Below are 13,766 nucleotides of genomic sequence, written 5' to 3' on the forward strand. Positions count from 1 at the left end.
ATAGGTCTTTTTAGCAATAATAAATTGACCTTGTTGTGCAGCTTTCATATGTTATTCTCGATATCTGGGTATCTTGTATGTAGACTTGGTGGTCTCTTCGTGGATACGGAAAACCAAGGTGGAGGAAGATGATGTCCCTATTGGAACTACGGAAGGAGCTATCTACATCCTCGGTCAGGTGACCGAGATGAGTCATCACGACAGTTTCATTTGGTGAGACCGCAGAGATGAGCATAGTACGACACAAAAGGGATGTGAGTAAGATTCAATTAGATCAAGCAACTACAAAGAGCTAGGGCCAAGGGAGGTTGCCATGTCTTGCTGCATGCACTACACCGTCCTTTTGCCGGTTAAGCTAGAAATAGACCATCCACATCCACCTCAAGTATAGACGAAGGATTGAAAGGAACAACAACTAAAGCGAGACACTTTCGCCCCACTGCTGAAAGAGAATCGACTCCCCCAAATCAAAGTCCAAACTCCCATCATCCAGAAAGTCAAACTGCCCATCCAGACTCTCTAGCGGAGTCGGAACCCCATTCGATATCCCAGGCTCAATCCCAACACCCGTAGCCTTCGCAGCCATATCGCTCAAGATCTGACGACACGTTTCTAAACTCTCTCTCGCAGCATTCATAGTCGCTTCCTCCTGCGGTGACCCGTCAAATAGCGCCTCGATCTGAGCCGTCGCCATCCGAATAAATACATACCCTTTCACGTTCGTCTCCCCATGACGCATTCTCTCCTTAGCATATTGTGCTACCCGTTGTGCGTCGCGGAGGACCGGCTCCTGTCGAGCACGCTTTCGGATCCGTGAAAGCAGGGAGGCGTCAGCGTCCATGTCGGATGTTAGCTCCAGGTAGATGATGAAAGCGCCGCGGGTGATCAGGTCGCGAAACATGCCGCCTCCTGTGAGGAGCAGACAGGTATACAGTTTGTCGTCAAGCAGAGAGACAATATCTAAGGCGGCGTCAAAACAGAGCTTTTGCGAATAGGTGTATATTGGATTCTGTGTCGCTTGGAGTGCGTAGGGGAAATGGAGACAGAGGGTGAAGCGTCGGAGGAGATGGGTGAAGTGACTTATTGCGAATTGGGAGGTATGCGATTTCGAAGTGGCCGATTGGGTGTGTTCGAGAGCGGTTGTCGCTGTCCGACAGGCCGCTGTTAGATCTTTATCTAGACGCAGGACTTCATCGTATGACGGTTCCACCTGCAGGCTGTTGAGGACTTTTGTCACATTCAATCGGAGAGGAAGAGAGTCTGCTAATAAAGGAAGGAGAGGTTTCTGGTACGATACTCCGTGTGTTTCACACTGCAATTCTCCTTGTGCCGAACTCCCCTTGATGTCCTCGTCGCTCATCCTAGACGGCGGCAAGGTATTGAAGTCTCCAGTGTTGATCATGGGCGACATCCCGGAGTCTAACGCTGCCTGGACATTCATCTCGAGGATTGTATACCACAATCGTCGTCGAATTTCCTTCTCTTGCAGGCTCATTTGCGCCATATGATTAGGATCCATATGCAAGCCCATCTGCATCGCCATTCGCATCAAGGAGCCCGCCGAGATCCAAACCAGATCGGCGCCTAGTCGAGTCACTTGCCGTGCAAGTAGTAGCAAACAATGAATCTGTATTCCCTTCCATGTAAGGCGATCCTTTTCCAGCGGGGCAGAGAGCCACGTCTGTGCAATTTGAATCCAGTCCCTGGATTTGGCGGTGATGTCGTCACGAATGTTTGCATCAGCATGCATCACGCCGGTCGCAGACATGATGAGTATCAATTCAACGATGAAGGAGCTATTTGCGTGTTTCAGATCATTTTTAGATCGATGGTACTCCTCGATGAAGGATGGATAGTGTAGAATGCGATAGCAGGATTCAAACGTTGCAAAGTACAGCCGCACCAGATCATCCATCACGGCAACATCGGGGAACGAGCGAAAGATGTCCGGAGGGAGGCATTTCCGGCTAGGACGCTGTCTCTTCGCATCTCGTGCTAGCTGCTTGCATTCGGTCACGGTTTGTGCCGCCATATCTTGTGTGTTGCCATGGAAGATCGATTGATAGCACTTTAAGACAGGCTCCAGTGCTGGTAGCCCATCTATCTGCATGGGCGGTTACTGTAAGGACTCTAGAAACAATATTTATGTAAATGAGACATACCATAGACTCCGCGTTCATCCAATGTCCGTATCCGAAAACCCGAGTCTTGTTCAGGGCGCCGCGAATCCGAGTCGGGGCACCGGAAGTGCGAGGCTCGGCGCTATGAGGCTGAACAGCTTGCTCCGGAGCCTTCTGCTGTTGTCGACTTTCTTTTGTAGGAGATTCGGTATGTTGAGAAGCGCGAGGATAACGTTCGGCGTATGTACATGAAGGCGCATTGTGAGCAGTGCACTGCCCACAGGGTGTTGCCCGGTCACATCGGACTTTGCGTCGTCGGCATTCAATGCAAGAATAGGCCGGGCGGCGGCGTTTTCGGACGCCCGAAGGAGATCCCATCGTGACTTTGCTGTTCTCCGAGGCCTTGGTGGTATTGTGGTGGTGTGAAGGCCTGGTCTTTGGAGCGGCTGTGGTTACGACCGAGAGCTGCGGGTGCTTCGATACCTCCAACAGGGAAGAATGCGCAATTTGATGTGTCTTTAAACAATGAGAGGTGGTTTTTCCCTTATTACTGGTTCATTTGGGTGAGTTGAGCCTGGTTCAGGGAAGGGAAGTGGTCGCAATAGAGTAATAGCTTGTCCAAGAGAAGTTCGGCCGTAAGCGGAATAGCCCGATATGCCCGATATGGCCGTTCCATACTTCAACGAATATAAAACCAACGTCTATCTGGAGTACGAAACGCTCCGTCCATAATCCCCAATTGTTGAAACTCGATTATACTCGCTCTTGTCCTCAGAGGGTATATCCGATTGGAGCAGTCATTGTCTATCATCTTTTGTTTCGGGCATGACGAACGGCAACCTCCGCTACTCAAACCCGTCAAGTCTACTACCATCACAGAAAATGCCTTTCAATGTTCTCATCGTTGGAGCTGGGATCTGTGGTCCGGCCTTTGCCATGCTTCTCCAAAAGTCTAACCCACAACACAACATCACAATCGTGGAGAGGTTTCCAACATTACGATCTACCGGACAACAGATCGACTTGAAGACCCAGGCTCCCCATATCCTGAGGAAGATGGGCCTGATGGATGAGATAAAGCGACGTTGCGTGAATGAGACGGGTGTTGAAGTTGTGGATTCTAGCGACAGGCGGATAGCCCAGTTTGGTGCTGCTGCTTCCGGTCAACGTGGCCCTGGATTGACCAGCGAATATGAGATTATGCGCGGTGACATGGTGCAGGTCCTATATGACGCCAGCATTAAGCAGAACGAGAATCTGAGAGATGGCATACGACAAGGCATAAGATATATTTTTGGCCAGACTATCACAGCCCTCAATCAGAGCGCTCAGGGTGTGGACGTCACTTTCTCGGATGGGCAGACGCAACAATACGATCTCGTTGTTGGAGCAGATGGACAGTACTCCCGGACCAGAAAACTTGCCTTTGGACAGAAAGTTCACGATGCAGCTTTCAAGTCTCTCGGGATTCACGCTGCCTACTTCAGCATTCCTCGAATTGACGGAGAAAGCACTTGGGCCCGGGGTCACCTCGCTCCAGGAAGAAAGATGGTTATAACTCGAACGAGTGGTCGCCCGGTTACGGGGACGCTGTTTTTCACGATGAAAGAATCACCGGCACTGAAGGCATGCTATAAGGAATCTGTGGATATTCAAAAAGAAGCGTTTGTCGAAGCATTCAAGGATATCACCTGGCAGACCGGCCGGCTGCTTAGTGGATTAAAGGCGTCGGACGACTTCTACGCCAATGAGCTTGTACAGATAAAGATGGATCGACTGTCCACTGGCCGAGTTGTTCTCCTTGGAGATGCAGGCTACTGTCCCAGTCCGTTTACCGGCTTGGGAACCAATCTGTGTCTCGTGGGCGCATACGTGCTTGCCGGGGAATTGGCTCGACAGGCGGATGACATCTTAGAGGCGCTAACGTCCTATGAAAATAGGATGCGGCGCTTCATTGAAGAGTGCCAACAACTCTCCTCCAAGACTATAGGTTTGCTTTTCCCATCTTCGCGACTTGGCGTTTGGTCTATGGATCAACTGATCTGGGCCGTGTCGAAGATCAATGGGCTCTTTCCGCAGTCCCAACAGGAGGATAAGCATGATGAGCTTCTCCCGGAGTATCCTGAGCTAAATCTTTCGTTTTGATATGAGGATGGCATATGAGGAACTGTCGTTGTAGTAATTTGCAGGAAGAAATGTCGCCTTCGAGGCCCGCAGTCTCCACGTCTACGCAACGGCCCGATCCATGGCCAAGATGGCCAGCTTGGAAGACCGTTCCAATATCACTCGGCTCGAGGTGGATGTCACCTCGTCGGAGAGTATCGCTGCAGTTGTTAAGGCCATCTCAGAAAGCACCGATAGGAAACTGGATTACTTGGTCAACAATGCCGCCCAGACAATCGTGATGCTGGCGCTGGACACCAATATTGAAGAAGCCAAACGGATGTACGATGTGAATCTCTGGGGTCTGATTGCGGTCTCAAGCATTTTCACCCTTCATCATCGCGTCGCGCGGGACGATTGTGAACATCTGCTCGATCAGTTCTTATCTCCCCGTGCTTTACATGAGTACTCCTCCGGGATCAAAGGTTCTATTGAATATAACGTCAGCTAACACGTACGTGAACTCTGTCCACGCATCGTAGGGGTCTTATACGATACTCTGTTGTAACTCAGTAGCATCAGAATATAATATCCGCTGACATTTCTAAATACTCCAAAATTCCCTTCACCGATGGGGCTGTGGCGCAACGGTAGCGCGTTCGACTCCAGATCGAAAGGCTGTCCGTTCGAATCGGGCCAGCCTCATCATTTTTCCTACTCATATTTTTTCTACACACACACATATTCTACCTGGAAATGGAGTATACAAACAAACATCTCCTTACGTATTCTTCACTAGAACCCCCGGATATACATCCGCTCAAACCCAATCTCCTTCCACTCCCCAGTCTCCGTGTTCACCGTCACATTCGTATGCTTGACCTCTCCGTTGGCAAGCACTCCAGCTTCCACCACTCCTCCAGCAACCGGACGAGTCAGATGGTTGTCGCCGTGCTTCACCGTAAAGTTCGCCAGGGGCAGTTCCCAGGCGTTGCGAGTGGCCACTGTCGGCACACCTATCGTCCTATATCAGTACCTAGTGTCCCGGAAACGAACATGGACTTACCATAGTATCGTGCTTCGGCTTCCTCCCGACGCACATACAGCTCAAAGTACCCTCGGTAGTAGGCCTCGTTCCACTGCAGCTCCTCATTATCAGAGTATACTGCCGCCTCCTTCTCTGCCTCCGCAATAGGCCCCTCCGTTCCAGGGCTACTGATCGAGGTCACCGCAAACTCGACCCCAACAGCTCCCTCACCTGTCGCGCCATCGTACTCCTTCTCTCCAATCCAGGCAATATCACTCACCTAGCATCACCTGTTAGCGCAGTCAGGGAGAAGGCAGAACCCCACAAACCCAGTTCACGTGCGTATCTCCCGCGAGCATGATAGTATCCTGGATGTTGTTGTTATAGATGTGCGCAAACGTCCGGTTCTGGTTCGCTCGGTAGGCCTTTACCGTGTCAGCTCAAGATTTTCCTATGTCGACTTCGTGCAAACATACGTCCCAGCTGTCCCCGCTGTAGGTGAGCTCGCCGTCCTCCTCATACTCCAGCCGGGCGAAACGCAGCTGGCTTCCCACGATGCGCCATTTGGCCCCGCGCTCCTGCGACTGCGACAGCTGTCGCTGATACCAGCTTTCTTGCCGTGCGCCCATCAGCGTGCGGCCTGCGTCATCGTGGATCCGCTCGATGTAATCCATATTCCAGCCTAACGGAGTCAGCGGGACTATTTTCCTTCATAAGAACATAGCCTCCTACCAAGGTCCGTAATGCTCCGATCATAGTGCCGGGTATCCAGCATGATCAGGTCGAAGAGGCTGCCCATCTGGAAGTTGCGCCAGATGCGGAGCCCATCATCCATATCCACCTGGCTACGTCGGTGAGATTCGCATCACTATCATAATACAGGTCGGACACGTACCGGAGCGGCATCCACTCGAAGTAGGCACGCACAGCGTTCATCTTGCGCTGCTCCGAGCTAATCTCCGGGCTGTCGTTCAGGAAGGACTCCTCCGTGTTGTTCAGACCACTGAACCCATCTCTGTAGGCATTGTTTGCGATTTCTATCCCGTCAGCAGAGACCACATCATACAATCGGGTCCATACCGTGGTCATCCCAGACGGCAATCCAGGGAAAGTTCTGATGAGAAGCCGCGAGGTCGAGGTCGGTGCGGTACTGGACTGTCTTAGAAGCCATCATTGCTCTCAAGACAGAGCACACCTACCTGTCCAATGCGCGTTCGGTAGTCGTACAAGGAGTAGATCTCCCTCTGAGGCACGACAGCCCGGTCATCCTTGCCGACCACACCGTTCTCATACTCGTAGATATAATCACCAAGGTGGATGACATAGTCAACGCTGTCCTTTCTCACAACGTTTCCGTAGGCATTGAAGTACCCAGTTGCTATTCCACTCAGCTTCACTCCCCAGTACAGTCGACTGAATACGTACGATACATGCTGCAGGAGTAGACCGCAAGCTTGATTTCTGCAACATCATCCTCGGCGGCAGGGGCAGTTTTTGTTCTTCCCAGCGGACTGACTACATCCGAATCGCACACTCGGAATTGATACCAGTACGTGGTATAAGGCTCCAGACCATCCGCTTCGATCTGGGTGTCCTATTAGCAGCGACTAACAACCCAGCTCCCAAACACATACCTTGACAGTATAGTCAATGTCACTCGAGGTATACGCGCGCCCGCTGTCCGCAACCTGCGTTTTCTTCTCGTCTGCAAAAACGCGATATTCCACACAGATAGGATGCGCAGAAGCCTTAACAAACGGCTCCGTATCGTGGTTGTAGTACCCCGCCGTGCCGGAGACTGTCACATTGCTATTGTCATGCTCCATCGTCGGCGCAACGCGCGTCCACAGGATAACACTGTTGGCGTAAGGATCGCCTGATGCGACGCCATGGGTGAAGTTTAGCTGCGAGGGTGTGAAGGGCACTTCATCCCGCTTCGCGAGGCTGCGAGCCTGCACGGCTTCGAGGTTGATCCCCATGCCTGTGTGGCGGAGGGAAGGACTGCGGTAGTTGAGGTTGCCATCGTAGCTTGCCCGTGCCCCGACGGACAGGGCAAGCAGCGAGAGAAAAGCGCCCGAGAATACCATGTTTACTATGGGCTGTACTGGTGATATTCTGGCAGGGATTGTCGTGCAGGGGGAGGCATTTTATATCCCCTGGGTACTGCCAGCAGTTCGGCTATCCTGGATACTTGAAGACCAATGGAAGAAGAAGCAACAAACACATGCGTTGCCAGATAGCCCCATATATGGGACAAGAAATCAACTGTCATCGCCCCTTGTATGCAACTGAGGACTAGCTGGACGGTATAATGAGGCCAAGGCTCGGCGATGAATGAGCACCCCGACAGTGGATAATCAACCGCAATGTATATGATGCCAATACAGGCTGATAATAGGAACTTCATGAAAGTAATATGATTTAGAAACCCGTGCATAATTGATTTCATTTTATTGGAGCACAATCCCCGGTACCCATGCCGATCGTTCTTGGGCTGCCATATTCTTCCCTTTTGCCAAGGACCTGATGGTTGCAAACTGGCCGGTCCGACTTGGTAGACGTTCGGGGGTATTATCAACAAATCATATATAATTGGCTTGTTTAGTAAATCATCTCTGTATAGTTGTTCAACGCGAGCCAACATTATATCAGACCAAGGTGAGTCTGGGTGGGATTCTATGTGGAGATATATACTGGAGAAGAGAGATGTCAACTTCCGAAATAAGACAGCGAAAACACTCATTAGAAAAACTTATAAATTTGTCGATATATTCGATCGCTGTATGAAGCAATTGGATCTTTTTTGTGCCAAGGTAAGTCAATCGCTCAGACACCTCTATATCCCAGGAAGGACATGCTTTCGATCCTCCATCATCGCATCTTGGGACCCTGACCTTCTCTCTTCCGTAACATTCCACTGAACCTCCTTGACGATCCCTACGCCAGAGCCCGTGCTTCCTCCATTCTCAGCGAGCTCGACCTCATCGTGCAGCACCGTCAGACCGGGTTTGCGCCGCCATGACCGCGTCGTGCTGGTTCCCGTTTGGTAATTATTATAGTTCCGTCCGGCAGACGAGCCCTCGCCGATCAATCTGGGGGCATAGCGGCGGAGGAAGTGTCGAAGGAAGGGCAGGCAGGCGCAGATGATGATGAAATTCGCTTCGACGTTGCTACCAAGCATTAGCATGGATCGGATCACACATGGAACCCGTTAAGAACTGAAACTTACATCCACAGGTCGGTCCATCCGATTTTGTACGTCTTGTCGGCGGTTTTGAGGAAGGGGAAGAGGGTGACTAGACGGATCACACTTGTGACAACCGTACTGCGATGGTTAGCGCCCATTCAAATGACCCAAAGAGCAAGGAAGACGCACGCGCCACCGATAATAAACATAAAAAGCAGCCCTAGCTTTTGGATTGTAGGCATGTTTAGCGACATCACGACCGGAAGAGGAACAATCAGTAGTGCCACATCCGTCACGGTATTCGTCACCGCAGTTGCAGCGTATAACCCATTCTGGTCGACACAGGACCCTTTAAGGGCGGCGTTCCAAGCCTTCTCGATAGGCTGGCAGGCGAAGATTAGGGCGAAAGTGATGGCCACGCTGTACCCGATCACAACCCCGGCAATGATATACAGCGCCCAGCGGTAGACCTTTTGCTGGCCAACAATGCGGTGGTAGAGGATGATAAGGGAGGCTTTGGCAAGAGCCAGCGCGGGAACGTATACGACACCAGCGGCGAAAATGCCCTGCACGTTATTAGACCCTAGGTCAAGCGGGAAGTGTCAACTTAACTTACCTTTTGGAAGTGGAGGAACATGTCAGGGGTGATGTTCCAGATGTGGATGCCGATACCTCCATGGGCATAACCATCTGTGGGTGTCAGTTGAAGTCGTGCGAGGGAGTTTGCGAGACCTACACAAACAGAGGACTTGGGTTATGATTGAGAAGACCTATCCGTTTTGAAGTTAGCCACCATGTTCCATGGCATGTTCAATGTCATAACTGACCCAAGCCCCTATAATTGATACTATACAGTGTTAGCATGCCGGAAACCTTTCGATACCACAATTGGATCTCACTCACTATCATCCCATCCAAACTTGTGAAGGAGACGGGCTTTGGTATACACCCGCAATATCAAAGTCAGGGTGCAGAATATCAGCCCTGCGATGACTATTGCCCGACTCTCAGTGTACAGCCATGGATGGGAATAGTCAGGATTGTATGTTTCTCCTGGAGGAACAGGAACGACACCCTTCTGGCCTTCAGCCATTTTGACAGATGCGATTGACCACAGACCAGGTCAAGATTGGATAGACACAGGGCCCCGGGAAGGGACCTTTGAAACTCATAAATGACATGCCAATATGCTAGCATCAGGAGAAGGAACCGTTGATCAACTCGGGTTAATCCCTGAAGTTTTCTCCCAGAGCAAATAGGCATCCCAACAGAGCAGGGCTAGGATCCGGCATAGTCTATTCGCCCTAGAGAAGCAGGCAATCCTTCTATTCCTTAGCCATGTAACAAAGAGCGGAAAATATCCTCCTAGCTAGCAATTGCACAAGCACATTTTGCACTTTACAGAGTGGACTTGCAGTGAATTCTTGGAACATGATATTGCACGATTCCGTAAAGAACGCCTAGATGGAATTTACTAGACTTTCTTGGCCATACTACAGGAATAGATCCCTGTCATTTATTGGCATAGAGTGTTTCCGATGAACGTACTAGCACGAGGCGGCGCTGAGATCGTCCATATGTCCTGTCATTCCATTGTGTCCCAAAATATTCGAATTGTCATCGGCAACCTGGGACGACGCGATGTCAATCCCTGCATCGTTAGCTCAACATGGACTGACTTAGCCCCCGACTACTCAAATTCTCCCTTTAGTGGCCCGTGGAAGCAAACGGGAGGGGCCGTCGTGGGGGCCAAACCGGGGAAGTCTGACAGAGTTCACCATGCCCAGACTGGTTCGATCGGCGTTGGATTGTCGTGGGACACGAGTAGGATTGTGCTTGAGAGCAATATACGAGGAGGAGCCCTAACAGAACGGGCCCGCGGAGTCCCATTTTCCAGGAATCTCGCTCTGTTGCCTTCATTCTCTGACTTGCTGTACCATTTGATAGCTGAGTGGCAGTATTTGTTCAAGGGCTTTAAACCCAGCAGCGAGGTACTGGCAATGGCCACCGTTCATGCCTCCAGATCCCGATATTCGGTAGTTCGATACGTACCCCCTCCCTTGGGAGACCCGGAGACACGAGTCAGGTTATGGGGCCCACTAAAATCCTGGACTTCTGTCCCAACGTTAGTTACATTTAGCGCTTATTCCTTCTTGGCTTTCACAAGGTGCCTCTCCGAAACCGCGCACCGCGGGCCAATGACTTCCAACCGAGATGTGCAGATGTTGTGATCCAATTTTTTAAAGGGGGTGAATTCTTACTAGTAAAGAAATTCAGATTACAATGCTATCTGCTCTTCAATGGAATAACTAGTATCTACGACTTCAACTGAGTCCTTTTACGCCTGGGTGATCTTGAATCCACCGGGCACTTGGGTTTGGAAGACTCCATCAGGGTCATACCGCTCGGCAACCTCCTTGATGTACTCGACGTTCTCATCGCCGTAGCCTCGCAGAGGGTTCTGCGACTTATCGGCGTAGTTGAGGTAGATGTACTCGTTGTACTTGCCAATAGACTTGGCGTACTCGTCCAACTCGGCCATTGCCTCTTCACACAGACGCTGGAAAAGGGCATCGTCGGCTGCGTTGTCCCAAGAGTAATCGTACAAGACCTCTGTTTGCATCCATATTAGCATCTATCGTCTGGGTAGGAAAAAGTGACGTACGAAGCATGTTTTCGTCAAAGCGGTCCAGACCGAGAACGTTGCCAACACCGTTGTTTTGCGTTCTCTGCCAGTAAATCTTGGGCCAGGGCTGGATGATCACCATGATTGACCAGTCCTTGCCTTGAGCCTGGGGCTTGGCTTTAAGGATTTTCTCGTTGAGGATGTCGATAGTCTTTTTGAGGACCTTAGCGCTGTTAAGGTAGGTGCTTGTGAGGAAGACGTCCCTGCATCGTGTCAGTCAACTACTCCACGTACTTGGGGAGGTAAGTCGTGGAGGATATGTACCGGTATCCTGCAGCCTGCTGCAATTCACTCGTCAGATCATACAAGGTGGCAAAACGCGTCGTGCTCGAGATATTAGGGATCTTGTAGAAATCATCGAACGCTTCGGGGTATGCAACAGGCTTCGTGTAATCCTGCGGGCTGCTGATGAGAGTCTTATCCGTGGTAGAGTTGTACTGCCACAGTCCGATCCATGAAGCATAGGGGTCGTTCTCAATGTTGTCAATAAACTTCACGAGAGCATCAATCTGTTGGTCTGTGGTCGAGTTGTCGTAGATCGAAATACCGCCCCAGAGATGGGCATTATCGATTGCTTTCAACTCGTACTTGGTTACAATTCCGAAATTGTTGGAACCACCCTTCAGCGCCTTGAAGAGGTCGATGTTGGACTCGCTGTTGGCGTTTATTATACGGCCACTAGCCAGAACAACCTCGTAGTTCACAATCTGGTCGCAGGCAAGACCGACCCGCGCAGCATGGAATGAGTTACCGCCTGTCAGGGATTAGCTTTACATCTATATAGCGGACAAGCACAATTACCTCCAAGCAAGAAACCCCCGACACCGACGGGACCAGTGCGACCGCCAGTGACAACGACATTGTACTCCTCAAGGGTCTTGTAGACAGATTCCCAGCGCGCGCCAGGAAGGATAGACGCAACCTTAGCTTCCTTGTTGTAAATCGTGCTGTTCATCATTTGCAGGTCGATAGTGACGCCGGTTTCGATATCGTTCGCGCCTGCCCAGGTCATATGGCCACCACTGCGCACAGCGAACTTGCACGGCGAGTCACCACCGGCGCTGGTCAGTGTCTGCACAACTGCCGAAACATCGTCGGCAGAATGCGGCTGCACGATGCAAGTCGGTCTAAGCTGGACATTTACAGCCCAGTACGAGTCGACTGACTTCTCGTATGCAGCGTCGTCGGGGTAGACCACTTTCTCGCCGACTTCGCTCGATGAGAGGGCAGCACACTAGAGAGTCAGCACCATAATCCAGAATGATACGACAGGGATTAACATACGCATTGCTGCGCAGAACCCCCAGATAAAAGATTCGCGGAGACATACTCCGGCGCAAAGCCGAGTAGTGCCGCAGCGGCGGCCGCACTGAATCTCATTATGAGTCGAAGGGATAAGCACGACGAGAAGAATGTAGAAAACCGCCGGGGGAATTCAATTCTTGGGAGAAACAATTCTACGCCTTTTATGAGCCATGTTGAACCGAACCCCCTGCTTCGGCAAACTAGTACATAGTTGATCTGCGCATTTTTGACATTCCGGCTTCGGTGCTACTCCGCCAGCGATCTCCTGTCAAGCCGCAGCGTTCGGAGTATAGAGTACAGAGTATGGTGTAAAATTACTCGAGACGAGACCAATTCCATTGCAAGAGCATCGGTCCGCAGAGTGGATAGCGTGCGGCTAGAGAAACCGGTTCCATTGGCCTTGTGGGGTGGTCGAGACTCCTGTCAGCGCCATCCTTAATGTTTGATTATGTGTAGAAAATCGTGCTGATCGGGGACAACGCCCACTATCGTGAATGGGAAAGGAACTGCGGATTCGGTGCCTAGCGCCGCTTGGTTTACATCTAACTTCATCTAACGTTGGTCTAACTGGCGCTAGACACTAGTCTCCATAAGAATTAAAACTGGGTTCTTACCAATGACAAAGGAAGCAGGGATAACATGTTCGTTGCCGACTTGGCTACTGAATGGGTTGGACTAGAATATGGAGCTGTGTGCTGCGTATGTACGCAGTGCTCTCCCTTGTCGCTGTCTGTATAGTAGTTTATCTACACTGACCTTTCAACGCAACGCCAATGTAATCGTGCACCATGCCTAAGCGCAGAGCCGGGTGCCTACCCAGGCTTCCTAGTCTCTCGAATGGGCATAATGAGATAGAAGAGTATCTTTTGATCCGTGAAGCCCTTATGACTGACTCTAGTGGATGAGTTTCAGGGACTTTCAAGCCTGTTCTTTTTTTTTTTTTTTGGCTTTGATAAGATAGTTCCGTATGCATGGCGGTGTTGATAGATAAGTTATAGCCAAGACAATATTTTACTAGGTAACGCGCAGCAGTAACAAAACGACTAGATAGGGATATGTTCGGTTCAACTAATGGCTCAACTTCACGCCTACACACTCCATATATTGCGTGTTATGCCCTTCTGCTCACCCTACATACCACGTTGCTGACACGATGAAACCAACCCCCCCACACATCCCAATGATCCATCAGCATCGCGAACTCGAACTCATGGAGGATAGTAGGCAGAAGCTTGTACATCTCAGTTTCACTGATGTACCTTCCAATACACGCGCGTGGGCCATAACCAAACTGAAGCATAGACCGCTCCATTTGTCGCACGGTCTCTGCATCCCCTA

The 13,766-nt window shown here is 50.8% G+C and overlaps 7 protein-coding genes and 1 non-coding gene across 8 annotated transcripts; 3 read left to right on the forward strand and 5 right to left on the reverse strand.

Annotated features, from left to right (window-relative positions):
* Positions 1-325: 325 nt before the first annotated feature.
* On the reverse strand, positions 326-2,691 carry BDV59DRAFT_163801 (putative C6 transcription factor). The gene is made up of 2 exons (XM_073687606.1): positions 2,163-2,691; positions 326-2,104 (listed from the first exon to the last, which is right to left on the reverse strand). Exons 1-2 carry the CDS (start codon positions 2,496-2,498, stop codon positions 416-418), a joined length of 2,025 nt encoding a protein of 674 aa, XP_073549513.1. The 5' UTR covers positions 2,499-2,691; the 3' UTR covers positions 326-415.
* A 311-nt stretch (positions 2,692-3,002) lies between these two features.
* On the forward strand, positions 3,003-4,265 carry BDV59DRAFT_200565 (FAD/NAD(P)-binding domain-containing protein; the record flags this gene model as incomplete). The annotated part of the gene is made up of 1 exon (XM_073693615.1): positions 3,003-4,265. One exon carries the CDS (start codon positions 3,003-3,005, stop codon positions 4,263-4,265), a length of 1,263 nt encoding a protein of 420 aa, XP_073549514.1.
* Positions 4,266-4,374: 109 nt separating this feature from the next.
* BDV59DRAFT_200566 (uncharacterized protein) lies at positions 4,375-4,734 on the forward strand (the record flags this gene model as incomplete). The annotated part of the gene is made up of 1 exon (XM_073693616.1): positions 4,375-4,734. One exon carries the CDS (start codon positions 4,375-4,377, stop codon positions 4,732-4,734), a length of 360 nt encoding a protein of 119 aa, XP_073549515.1.
* Positions 4,735-4,856: 122 nt separating this feature from the next.
* BDV59DRAFT_t79 lies at positions 4,857-4,928 on the forward strand. The gene has a single exon. It is a non-coding gene; the product is annotated as a tRNA-Trp (tRNA).
* Positions 4,929-4,947: 19 nt separating this feature from the next.
* Positions 4,948-7,337, reverse strand: BDV59DRAFT_212064 (alkaline phosphatase D family protein; the record flags this gene model as incomplete). The annotated part of the gene is made up of 10 exons (XM_073695944.1): positions 4,948-5,239; positions 5,290-5,530; positions 5,580-5,675; positions 5,727-5,950; positions 5,983-6,095; positions 6,146-6,287; positions 6,331-6,400; positions 6,450-6,628; positions 6,676-6,835; positions 6,885-7,337. 10 exons carry the CDS (start codon positions 7,335-7,337, stop codon positions 5,019-5,021), a joined length of 1,899 nt encoding a protein of 632 aa, XP_073549516.1. The 3' UTR covers positions 4,948-5,018.
* Positions 7,338-8,086: 749 nt separating this feature from the next.
* Positions 8,087-9,530, reverse strand: BDV59DRAFT_200568 (uncharacterized protein; the record flags this gene model as incomplete). Its single annotated transcript, XM_073693617.1, has 7 exons — positions 8,087-8,420; positions 8,480-8,575; positions 8,627-9,003; positions 9,054-9,127; positions 9,180-9,207; positions 9,265-9,284; positions 9,341-9,530. The coding sequence occupies 7 exons, from the start codon at positions 9,528-9,530 to the stop codon at positions 8,087-8,089; spliced, it is 1,119 nt and encodes a 372-aa protein (XP_073549517.1).
* A 117-nt stretch (positions 9,531-9,647) lies between these two features.
* On the reverse strand, positions 9,648-10,517 carry BDV59DRAFT_174924 (uncharacterized protein). Its single transcript, XM_073689160.1, has one exon. The coding sequence runs from the start codon at positions 10,355-10,357 to the stop codon at positions 10,145-10,147; it is 213 nt and encodes a 70-aa protein (XP_073549518.1). The 5' UTR covers positions 10,358-10,517; the 3' UTR covers positions 9,648-10,144.
* Positions 10,518-10,775: 258 nt separating this feature from the next.
* Positions 10,776-12,503, reverse strand: BDV59DRAFT_192207 (FAD-binding oxidoreductase; the record flags this gene model as incomplete). Its single annotated transcript, XM_073692014.1, has 5 exons — positions 10,776-11,050; positions 11,103-11,326; positions 11,388-11,877; positions 11,925-12,357; positions 12,408-12,503. The coding sequence occupies 5 exons, from the start codon at positions 12,501-12,503 to the stop codon at positions 10,776-10,778; spliced, it is 1,518 nt and encodes a 505-aa protein (XP_073549519.1).
* Positions 12,504-13,766: the final 1,263 nt, after the last annotated feature.

Source organism: Aspergillus ambiguus, assembly GCF_047715705.1.
Source record: "Aspergillus ambiguus strain CBS 117.58 unplaced genomic scaffold BDV59scaffold_9, whole genome shotgun sequence".
Taxonomy (NCBI): Eukaryota; Fungi; Ascomycota; class Eurotiomycetes; order Eurotiales; family Aspergillaceae; genus Aspergillus; species Aspergillus ambiguus.